Below are 11754 nucleotides of genomic sequence, written 5' to 3' on the forward strand. Positions count from 1 at the left end.
GACTCGAATTGGAGAGCAAACCCAGTTAAACCAGAGCCTTACCCAATGGTGAACAAGTAACTGGGCCACACTTGGTGGTTAATATACTGTTACTTCTATATCCCATCACAAAAAAAAAAAAAAAAAAAAAAAAAAAAAAAAAAAAAAAAAAAAAAAAAAAAAAAAACAATTCATGAACATTTGGACCTCATAAGATAACGGGCCTCTACATGTCCACATGAATATTCTCAAATTTCAAAATGTTCCCGACCGTTTTTTGTCAATTTACAACGTTAATATCATCTCTAATTTTTGAGTTTCCTAATATATAGATTCTCTTTCTTTTTCTGAAAAAATAAAAATTGCCTTTCATATAAGCTTTGCTTAAGCGTCAAAGCTCAAACCCAGACCAAGAAACAAACCCATCAATGGCGGTCTCTGAGCACTCCAAAGAATACCCATTTGCAGAAGAGGAGGAAGAATACAGTGAAAGTGAAGGGTCTCACTCAGATCAAGATTCTGATGACTCGGATAAAGACCCAAGTTACACTATTCTTGAAAAAACCAGTGCCAAGTTCTCTAACCTCTCAATAAAAAACAACAAAAAATCAAAGGCTCGGTTTGTACATCACCTTTTTTCTTTTTCTTTTTTTGTTAATGGGGTTTTTTTTTTTTTTTTTTTTTTTTTGGCTTGTTAAATTTGATCTAGCATTTCTGATCTGGGCTTAAGTGTTTAGGTCTTTGTTTTAATGGGGGGTTTTTGTTGTGTATGCAGGATCGTTGAAGATAGTGATATGGATTGTGAAGGAGATTCAAATGAGGTGGAGGTGGTAGTGCCAGAACTTGATGAAAAAGATATGAAAAGCTATGGGGAAGTGCAAAAGATTATTGAAGGTTTAATCCATTAATTTGATTTTTTTAATGTTCAAGAAAGTTCTTTTTTTGGGTCAAATTAAACTTAGCCTTGGTATTTGGGAAATTAAATACAGTTAATGGATTCTTGAATTATATGGTATAAATATTTGATAGAATTGGGGGAAATGTTAATGTGTGCGTATGCTTCTATGTGTGTATTGGATAGTTTCATGTATATGCATAGCACTTTGAATATACAGCAATGTTGAGGGAAAAAAGAAACAAGAAAAAGTTTAAATTTGATGAAGCTATCATAGAAATATATAAGAGGATAATCACTTGTTTGAACTTTGAATGTTATTATTGGTTTATACATGGAATTGATTCTTCTGTAATTATGTTGTGGCAGAGGGCTAGCTAGAGAGGTTGTTATATATTAGGTTATTATAGCACAGTAGAGTTTGTTGCTGGAATATATAGGCTTCACAATATTGTTGAGATGAACAAGAACAAGGGAAAGTCAACTTTAGACAGGCCAAATCACATAAATGCACAACATGATGATTACTTGCAGTATTTTCCTTTTTTTGATGTATGAAAATTTTAATTTAATTTATTTTTTTGTTTTGGTGGCAGCTGGCCAGCTAGAGAAACTGAAAGTGGACCAGTGTAAGGTTTATCTGAGGAAGAATGGACTGAGATTGACAGGCAACAAGGATACACTCATTCAGCGCATTAAGGAGCATCTAGAGTAAGCTCATATTCTTTAGAAGTGGCTATGATTTTGAAGAACTGTGTGGTTTCTCATAATCTTTAATGTTTGTTTTCAGGATTTTAAATGGTGGAGGGGAGAACAAATACCCCGCCTCTAGCTTTGTGTTGAATTGTAAAGGTGCACATCATAATTTAAATATTCATGGTCCATGGATGGTTATTTGTTTGTTTATTGGTTTAGGTGCTATGACTCCAAGCAAGAGAAAAACAGAAGAATACACATGTCACAATCCAGGGCCAAGCAATCCTTACTCCTGAGTGGAATATTTGTTGGTAAAAGCTACCATGAGGGGCTAGCTAGACTATCCACACAAACATTTGACTCCCTGAGAAATGGCAAACTTGATTGGTTTCAATATAACACATGTAAAAAATTTGTATTTGTTACTATTACCACATTGAATTTCTAGTTCACCTTTTTATGGGTTTGAAGGGTGCACATATCACCTTTTTATGATACTGTTCTTTCTTATATATTTGTGCATATGAAATTGAAGCAGATGGAGTTACTAATTCAGGGTTTGTGGGCTTGGGCAGCAAAGATAAGATACTTTAGGATAATTTGTATCCTGTTAAATATTTAGTATGCTACTTAGATGGTGCACATTTCATTACTCATTGAATCATACAGATCAGCTTCTTACTATGATCTCCTTTATTTCTTATATTTCTTGTCTCAAATTTCTTTATCAAGCATAGAGTGTAGAAGTTCGTTGTCATTGATTGGCATTGTTCAAATAAATTTCTTCTCTTTCATGTTTATAATCTGAAAGATAAATGGGGTTTTTGCAGGTGATGCATGCACTGGTGATATTGTTATGTTTGAGCAAAATGTTTATGAAATGTAAGAATATATTTTATGTTTTATATTTTAGTGAATGATACACCTTTCCTTCTTATTTTACAATGGCAAAAGATTTAGAAGTAGTGCTTGATGTAACAATTTGCACAGCATTGAAACATGCACACATAACGCGTATTCAAGTAATTATTGTTGTCCAATTGATTGCTCACTTCTCAATGCTTTGTACTTACTCTCATTATGATGTTCAGTCAAGATGGGCTATGGTTGATAAACTTGGGCGTGATGCTTACTAATATGATTTACTAACACTCACATTATTCTGTCAGTATTTTCTGATGTTTGAATTCAATACCTTTTCCACTTCTAATGTGGAAACCTCAGGTTCAATATAGCATCCCGAAGTGCCAGTGGTCCTCCTTGTGGCAAAAGGATTGTTGCAGGCCGCATTGTGAAAGAAAGCTATGGTGCTGCCAAGCAACAGCATACCTTTACTGTAAGTCAAAAATCTATGATCCTTATAGAATAATACTGAAAGGATGTATACATTGCATGCATTACTTGTTAGTGTCCAAAAGGCAGCCATAAACTTTGTTTGAAGGTTTGATGGAAATTACTATTCTGTGCTTGTATTTTGGTAAATTTTAAATAGATTTATTTGGTGGATTAACCTCATTCCATTAGATGAAGGGTAAACTTATGTACATTTCCTTAGGTGATCCACCTAAGGTTCCTCAACTAGATTTAAGTATGTGGTTGCATTGACCAATGGCAACGAACCACATGTTTAAATTTAACTGTCCTTGAAAAAGACAACACTATTTTTAATACATTGGTCAATACAATGGTGTATTTAAAATTCAATTGAGAACCAAGGGAACTGGATGTAAGTCTTGCCCTTAGATAAAACTGGTGAACATGTATGTTTCTACACTTAATTGCAATAGTTAACATACAGCTTTGTTGCTATTCTAAACAGATTGAAGTACTCTGGAGCAAGGGGGAGAAACCACTCCCACCACTTCATCCCCTCCTAATTAAGGGTCGAAACCTTTACCGACTAAAGACTTTGAGACAGGTTTGTAAGATATAAACAAATTTTCTTATTCTCAGTCCTCTGTTAGTTGCTTAGTATTAAACCAATCACATTGTTTTCAACTCTTTAGAGATGGGAAGATGAAGGGAAGAGGCAGAAAGTTTTGATGGAAAAGCACTCCAGGGGGTTTGTTGCAAGGTCTGATAGAGAATCACGGATCCAAGAGAAGGAAAAAAAGAAAATGCGGTACTCACTTCTGCTTACATACTGGAACACTGTTATCTTCTATTGGTATCATATATGAATATGATAGAGGTTACAGAATCATTTTGGTTGTACTTGCATTAGTACATGCTTATATTGTCTGTCTGTACTTCAGGATCTCAAAAAAGGAGACAAATAGAAACCAATCTCAATTCAATTCAATCTCAACTGCAAAATCTGCAATCCAACCACCACAGTCAGATTTACTGGTCAATTCAAGGAAACCAACATTTCAACCTTCACAGTCAGGCCAAAATTATAATTCAGAAAAATCAGGATTTGGACCTCTTAAGTTGGATCCATCTGTTAATTCAGGAAAACCAGCAAATTCTCAGTTTGTTGCATTCCTTGATCCAGGGAAACTAGACATGAGGCCTCAGCAGTTGGGATCATTCACTCATTTAGGAAGGCCAACTGAGCAAACTCGAGTAGCTTTATTCTCTGAACCAAGAATAGCAGCAACTCAACCACAGCAGCAAACTAATACAACAAAAAGTGACTATCACCACCAGCAACCTTCTCAGAGCTTTGTTGAGTCTAAGCGTGCAAGTAATATAGAAAGAATGTACAGTGGCCATCAAGCTTACATTCAAAGCAACAACTATCAAGCTCATAGCCACAAATATCCAAATACTTATGGGACAAGAGGGTTATCAGATAGGACCTATAATAGACAGCCATTGAAAAGCATGAACCACTTTCCACCAAGGAGTCCACCACCATTGACAAGCATGAACCACTTTCCACCAATGAGTCCACCACGGAGGCAAGGCCATATGCAACAACAGCTATGCAGATACTATGCTCAAGGGAGGTGCTATTTTGGAGATAGCTGCAAATTTTTGCATGATCGAAGAAGAGAATATGGCCAGAGGAGGGAAGATAGGTGGCCTTGTGACCAGAGAAATTTAGGAAGGTGACCAGAGAAATTTTGGAATGTGGCGTACCAACACATTTTAAATTCAAACAACACTAGTTCCAATCGTGATGGAGTTTGGTGAAAGTTTACATAGATTGTGTTCGGTGGTGGTACATGGGTCCCTGGATACTCTTTTGCCAAGTTTTGTTCAATGCAATTTTTTGAGAAAAAAAAGGGGGGTGGGGTGCTTAAATTTATAATTTGAACCATTGACAATTTAGTCTACACACTTTCAGTTACTACGTTTCAATGAAAATGTTGAAAAGATTTTGTATGCTTTGGGACAAACAAAATGCCGCATTGTGATTTGACTCAATAACAAATTAGTCTTATTAGTGTTATAATTTTTTTTTTTTTAATTTAGATTTTGACCCTTAAAGTTTAGATTAAAAATGAAATTATTAGGGACCTTTGACTGAACCCTGACAGTTTCATTTTTATTCCAAACTTTAGACATTTAAATGTTTGTCAAATAATGAGATACCACCCTGTCTTAAACATCTAAGGAACATATGCTGAAACAAGTAGTCCTCCTTCCATTGCATTTTGATGCAACAAAAAATATGCAAGACAAGATTTAGGTACAATACTTTAGGTGTTGTTTCTTAAGTTTCTCTTTTCAGATTTAGCCATATGGCTATTTAATTAAAAAATACACTTCCAACCCAAGAAAAAAAATCCACGTGCAAAATCTTAAGAAAAGAACTTAAGAAATAGCACCTACGTACTGTACTTAAGTCTTGCCCAAATATGTAATATAATTATTCTTTTTCCAGGTATGAAATTTAACTAAAATAAATATCTACTTTTTATTCCCTTGTACAATGAATAATCTCTTTTGTTATTCTAAAAAAAAAAAAAAAAAAAAAATCTCTTTTGTTGGTCTGATTGATAGAATAAAATAAATGAAGTATAATTCATTTTTGGTGACTCAATTTATGGGCCCGAAATTTTATGGGCCTAGCTTGAGCAAAAGTCAGAAAAGCTGACTGATTGCTTAGAAAGCAGACTCAAGGCCCAGGTACTAACACATGGCAATTAATTAAGCCCAAGATAAACCCAAGAATCCGAGAGAATAGAGGAGGTCGGACTCGAGAGTCGAGACCCAAACCCCTGCTGAAATTTGTGGCGGCTGCTGCTACTGATACGGATATCAATCTTATTTTTTTCTGCATATTTAGAAAGTTGTTGCAGGAATAATGGAAAAAAAAATAAAAACTGAAATAAAATAAAAAAAGCTACATTAATAGGGATTTTTTTTTTTTTTTTTTCTGTGGTGAGTTTAGATAGAGAGGGTCCAAATTAGGTTTAGTGTATAGTGACTTGTTGGAATTGTGACACGTGTCTATTTTTCGATACGTATCATCATCTAACCGGGTCCAATACATTGGAAACACCTAACCCAAACTTTTCTTGACGGGGAGATAGATAGAATAAGTGAAGAGGAAGAGAGAGAAAGGAAGTTTTAGATCCATGTGTTAAAATAGATGTTTTAGAATTGTATGTTAAAATAGATAAAAATAATTTTTTAACCAGTCTAAATAACATTTTCTAGAAAACAATTGCTCGGTCAAAATAACATTTTCTAGAAAACAGTTGCTCTCTTATTGTAGAAAGTCTAAATCTTTCTGCCAATTTAGGAGCTGTTTGGTCATGTATTTTGAACAACAGTTTTCAGTATTTAAACAATATTATAAGTATTTTTACATACTTTTTCACCTACACGTATTTCAAGAAAAAATACAAATAACTTTACTAGAATAACATTACCAAACAATGTTACCAAACGGACTCTTGAACTTGTGAATAATGATTCTGTTTTACAAATTTGTCGATTTAACAGAATTTGGTATTATTTGAGCAGGAAAATTCATTGAAAGTTTGAAGTGGTTTTGAATCCACTATTTCATTTGGTATGCATTAGAAAGAGGATTTTGTATGTAACGATGAAGTGCATTTTTTTGTCACTATATATCTATTTTTCTGTTTTTTCCAAAATTTCTATGCTTGAAGAATCACCACTTTTGAGTACAAAACAACGGAAGAAGAGGTTTTATCCCAGTTAATGTTGCTGCTGCTGCTACTGGTACGGATATCAATCTTATTTTTCCTGCGTATTTAGAAAGTTGTTGCAGGAATATTGAAAAAAAAAAAAGACTGAAAAAAAAAAAAAAAAAGCTACATTAATGATCATTTGGAATTGTGACACATATCATCATTTGACCAGGTGAAGCACTTGACCCAAACCTTTCTTGACAGGGAGATAGGTAGAATAAGTGAAGAGGAAGAGAGAGAAATGAAGTTTTAGATCGGTATGTTAAAATAGATGTTTTAGACTTGTGTGTTAAAATAGCTAAGAGTAGTCAAAATAACTTTTTTTAGAAAACAATTGCTCGGTCAAAATAACATTTTCTAGAAAACAATTGCTCTCTTATCGTAAAAAGTTTATATTTTTTTGCCAATTTAGAGATTATTTAGAGGTTGTTTGGTAATGTATTTTGAACAACAGTTTTCAATGTTTAAATAACATTATATATATTTTTATACACTTTTTCATTCATACATATTTCATATAAAATACAAATAACTTTACTAGAACAACGTTACTAAACGAACTCTTAAACTTGTGGATAATGATTCTCTTTTACAAATTTGTTGATTTAACAGAACTTGGTTTTTATTCAAGCAGGAATATTCAGTGAAAGTTTGAAGTGGTTTTGAATCCACAGTTCATTTGGTATGCATTAGAAAGAGGATTTGTATGTAATGATGAAGTGCATTTTTGTCACTCTATATCTATTTTCTGTTTTTTCCAAAAGTTCTATGCTTGAAGAATCACCACTTTAGAGTACAAAACAGTTTTTTTCCACTCGAAAGCTCTCACCTGTTTTTCTAGCTCACTTGGACTGATTGAACTGAGGCCCAGTTCGGCCTATATTGACAGTGTCATGGTTTGGTCTTTGGTGTCCAGTTACTCTAGTATGATAGCAACCATCCTAAGACTCCTGAAATTATCAAAAAATAGATAATTGTTTATCAGGAAGAAAAGGTTTTATCAGCTTGGGAAACTGACTCTGGTTGCATTTTGGACAGGTTTATTAAGGTGTTGAAAGAGTATGCAGGCTGTGATGGGTAAACTACCTCCAGCTAGGTGTAAAATGTGGGCACTTCACCATAGAAAAAGAGGGTTTATCCAATTTTTTACTCCCAGTTGAAAGTGTTGGAGACCCCTGACTTGGTTGTTATGCAGCATTCACCTGAGTGTCTACTCCAACTCCTCCAGCGTTTGCTCAAACACCGAAACCAAATCAAACAAATCCATTCTCTCCTAATTACCAAAGGTCATCTCCTCTATAGCACAAACACAACCGCGCCAAATTCAAAATGGATGAGCACCCTCCTCTACAACACTTTGATAAGAGCTTATGTAGATCTTGGACAAGCTCACAACACCATTGTGCTCTTCACCCACATGCTTGCCCATGGAGCCCCTCCCAACAGCCACACCTTCCCTTCCCTCATCAAAGCCGCAACCTTTTCCTCACCATCTTTGGGCCAACCCCTTCATACCCAAGTCATCAAGCGCGGTGTTCTGCATGACCCGTTTATTCAAACGTCATTTGTAAGATTCTTTGCGCTACTTGGTGAGCTGTTTGATGCCCGTAAGGTGTTTGAGGAAATTTCGCAACCATGCGTTGTTGCGTACAATGCAATGCTTGATGCGTTTGGCAAGAATGGGGATATGGGGTCTGCTGTTTTGCTCTTTAAATGCATGCCTAAGAGAGATGTGGTATCTTGGACGAGTATTATTAATGGGTTTGAGAGGAATGGGTGCTTTAGTGAGGCAATTAAGTTTTTTCAAAAGATGATAACGCATGGAGATGTGATGGCATGTTCGGTAAGGCCTAATGAAGCTACATATGTTAGTGTACTCTCTTCATGTGCTAATTTAAATGGAGGAGGAGCTCTTTAAATTTCTATATGTAACCATTATAAGAATTTTTTTTTTAATTGAAAAAAATTCTACTCATAAAGGAAACTCCTTAAATCCTTTTTTTACCTTTGGAAATTATAGAATAGGAGACTTGTTGATCATCCTAAGTAATCTTCTCTTTCCTATTATTACCTTCTCTATCATCTCTGTTAAAAAATTTTATTTAGTTCATGTAAATTCTACTACGTTAGGTGCTCTTGATAGTTCACTCAGATCCCAGAAATTCAAGCATTTTTTTTTTTCCTGCTGTTCAACATCTCAAGTCTCCTTAACACTTGATGTGCTACTATTTGCAGCAATAAAGGCTGCAGAAGTAGGTGTTGCTGGGATTATGGTCTCCAATCATGGAGCTCGCCAACTTGATTATACGGATGCAACTATTAATGTTCTGGAAGAGGTGTGTCTCTATTAATTAGTGAAATGTTTTTGGCGGTAATATGGTAGCAAGAAATCCTCAACAACATAACAATTTGTAGGAATTTTAAGCATTTTAATACAGGAAATGTGCATCTCATGAAATCCTGAATTTTCTGTTTGGATCTGTGTATAGTTCCTAGTATGCTCTTTGGCATTGCGAGTTCAATCAACAAGCTTAGCGTACATGTTTGAGGATACTTATGTACCTTTCGGTTGCAGGTGGTTCATGCTGTCAGAGGAAGAGTTCCTGTCTTCCTTGATGGAGGAGTACGGCGAGGAACAGATATCTTCAAGGCATTAGCCCTTGGTGCACAAGCCGTCCTTGTAAGCTCCCCCCACTTTCCTCTTAGACTCTTTTTGTTCACATGCAATGTTGAGCTTGTAATTGATGTCACAATAGACCATGTATATTTTACAGTCATGCACCAGTGTAATTGTTGTTGTTGTGTGAGTCTCAAGTGTCAATAGAAGTCTGTGCAAACAACTGATGTCTTTTGGAGATTCTATCATACTGTGCTCCTAGATTGCCATCCTTCTTTCTCAGCATAATGCTTGAGTGGGACCTTAACCAATTTGTGTCTAACTAGCATGTGAAAAAAAAAAAAAAAAATACCTTGCTGAAGTTGAATATCCAGATCATTGAAATACTTTGAGAGTACTATTGGATATTGTTGTGGGAGTGACAACTAGGGACTCTACTAAGAGCCTATTAATACACATGTTGGAACGCCATTCCAACCCGTAAATCTAAAGCCAACGGATTTGGAACCAACTGTGCATATCATCTTTTCATTTTCTTTACTTTTTCTTGATGTGGGACTCAACGCTCCACATATTTGTAACAAATATATTATGAAGGATAAATCAAGGATAGGGTATTTGGGGTGCATTAAAATCTGGAAATTGTTAATTATAACCACAACCAGTGTTTTCCAATCAAAAGCCCCTGATTTATTATTTTTTTTTTTAAATCTTTTATTTTGATTCTTATCTTAAGTCTATTGTAATCTATATATGCTATTGCAGATTGGAAGACCTGTTATATTTGGGCTGGCAGCAAAGGGTGAATATGGGGTGAGACAAGTCATCCAAATGCTGAAGGATGAACTAGAGGTCACCATGGCACTATCTGGCTGTCCTAGTGTGAAGGACATTACTAGACGCCATGTGAGGACTGAGCGTGAAAGACTCCATGCAATGCTCTAATAACATGAAGCATTAGGACAATATCCTGGACAAAAATGATTCAGATCATTAATTTAATCAGTTCGTGTTTAAAATGGGTACATCATGAATGCAATTGTAAATATTATGTGTTGGATATGTGAAAAGGGACTATGAATAAATATTTACCATTTTTATATAAAAATGATAATAAAAATAATGAATAATACTTTAAAAGGTTTCACTTTACTATCAGTAAAGTATGTGTCATATCATGGTGCGCAAAAAAAAATTGACTAAGTGAAAAAATGAAAATAGTGAACGAGACTTGTAAGTGTTAGTTTCAAAACCCTTCTTTAAATGATTTGATTATTTTCTAACAAATTATTGTTAATACAATATATTAGATTTTCTGAATTTAGCTATCTACATTTGTTATTTTGAAAGTGATTTAAATTTTTTTAAGGTTTTTTTTCAAGGAAATATAATACATTATATGTTCAATTATTATATAAGGTGAGATATTTTGTAAATAATGGACCAAAGTGAACCGAAATGGATTGAATGGACTGAAATTTAGCTCAACTAGTAAATTTTTTTGCCATCGAATAAGAGATCTTGGGTTCAAACTGGTCTATATCAAAAACTAATTAATGTTTTAACCTGATAATAAATGCAATTATCATGGAGTGAAACTCATAGGTTTAAATTTTTTAAAGGTAGAAATTAGATACAACATCCTAAGTGTAGTATATTAGATTCTCCAATTAAAGTTAATCACATGGAGATCGGTGAAGACAAATAACATTTTCTTTTTCAAGGCCAATTAAAATTAATAAAACTTTTTATTTGAATTTAATTAGAGAATCCACTGTATTGCCTACTCCTTTTTTTTTTTTTTTTTTTGATAAAGCCTGCTCCTAAATTATGTCACTAATTCTCTGCTTGTGATAATATTTTTAGGATTGTCTCATTAATTTTTTTTTCTTTTCAATTTGTACTAATTTAATAAATATTATTTTAATTCATAATCATATTTTATTTATTAAATTAACAATCACAAAATATAATGTATATATATATGTTGTACCAAAATCAAAACAATACATTTTTTCTCAAGAATTCAAAGGTAAGTTAGTGAAAATATTAATTCTTAATACAATTTATTTATAATATTTTGTATATCATTAAAATGTATATATAATTTGGAAATTATTCTTTTAGTTTTAAACAACTTTTTCAAACCCTTTTTTTTTCCTATCATACAATCAAAAACACCAAGAAAAATATCTATTTTTTTTATAAATAAAACTAAAATACAAAATAAAATAAAAAAAGAAAGGGAAAAAATAAGACGGTAACTATTTTTCCTTTAAAAAAACCAAGGGTACAATTCTAAGGGAAAAAAAAGTAGAGAATTGTTTTTGAAAAAGAAGAAGTATTGTGTTAATGTTGTCATAATCTAATGTTATATCTAATCTAACATGTGAAACATGAATAGATAAATAAATAATTTTAAGCACAAAATAAATAAAAAATGAAAAAAAAAA

General features: G+C 33.5%; 3 protein-coding genes across 3 annotated transcripts; all 3 read left to right on the top strand.

The window, feature by feature from the left end:
- The first annotated feature begins 262 nt into the window (after positions 1 to 262).
- Positions 263 to 4982, top strand: LOC112013101 (zinc finger CCCH domain-containing protein 62). The gene is made up of 9 exons (XM_024045490.2): positions 263 to 598; positions 755 to 873; positions 1471 to 1585; positions 1665 to 1726; positions 2401 to 2452; positions 2795 to 2906; positions 3390 to 3488; positions 3577 to 3692; positions 3826 to 4982. The coding sequence occupies exons 1-9, from the start codon at positions 408 to 410 to the stop codon at positions 4628 to 4630; spliced, it is 1671 nt and encodes a 556-aa protein (XP_023901258.2). The 5' UTR covers positions 263 to 407; the 3' UTR covers positions 4631 to 4982.
- Positions 4983 to 7458: 2476 nt separating this feature from the next.
- On the top strand, positions 7459 to 8602 carry LOC112009410 (putative pentatricopeptide repeat-containing protein At1g10330). The gene has a single exon (XM_024041746.2). The coding sequence runs from the start codon at positions 7874 to 7876 to the stop codon at positions 8600 to 8602; it is 729 nt and encodes a 242-aa protein (XP_023897514.2). The 5' UTR covers positions 7459 to 7873.
- A 291-nt stretch (positions 8603 to 8893) lies between these two features.
- LOC136071581 (peroxisomal (S)-2-hydroxyacid oxidase GLO4-like) lies at positions 8894 to 10453 on the top strand. Its single transcript, XM_065783068.1, has 3 exons — positions 8894 to 9020; positions 9260 to 9364; positions 10067 to 10453. Exons 1-3 carry the CDS (start codon positions 8955 to 8957, stop codon positions 10244 to 10246), a joined length of 351 nt encoding a protein of 116 aa, XP_065639140.1. The 5' UTR covers positions 8894 to 8954; the 3' UTR covers positions 10247 to 10453.
- The last annotated feature ends 1301 nt before the right edge of the window (positions 10454 to 11754 follow it).

The sequence above is a fragment of the Quercus suber genome, unplaced genomic scaffold (genome assembly GCF_002906115.3).
Source record: "Quercus suber isolate HL8 unplaced genomic scaffold, Cork oak 2.0 scaffold_327, whole genome shotgun sequence".
Lineage (NCBI taxonomy): Eukaryota > Viridiplantae > Streptophyta > Magnoliopsida > Fagales > Fagaceae > Quercus > Quercus suber.

Coding starts and splice junctions, on each gene's coding strand:
- LOC112013101 (XM_024045490.2), top strand. CDS start 408: ATGGCGGTCTCTGAGCACTCCAAAGAATACCCATTTGCAGAAGAGGAG. Junction 599..754: donor AACAAAAAATCAAAGGCTCG/GTTTGTACATCA, acceptor TTGTGTATGCAG/GATCGTTGAAGATAGTGATA. Junction 3,489..3,576: donor GACTAAAGACTTTGAGACAG/GTTTGTAAGATA, acceptor TCAACTCTTTAG/AGATGGGAAGATGAAGGGAA.
- LOC112009410 (XM_024041746.2), top strand. CDS start 7,874: ATGCAGCATTCACCTGAGTGTCTACTCCAACTCCTCCAGCGTTTGCTC.
- LOC136071581 (XM_065783068.1), top strand. CDS start 8,955: ATGGTCTCCAATCATGGAGCTCGCCAACTTGATTATACGGATGCAACT. Junction 9,021..9,259: donor CTATTAATGTTCTGGAAGAG/GTGTGTCTCTAT, acceptor TTTCGGTTGCAG/GTGGTTCATGCTGTCAGAGG. Junction 9,365..10,066: donor TTGGTGCACAAGCCGTCCTT/GTAAGCTCCCCC, acceptor ATGCTATTGCAG/ATTGGAAGACCTGTTATATT.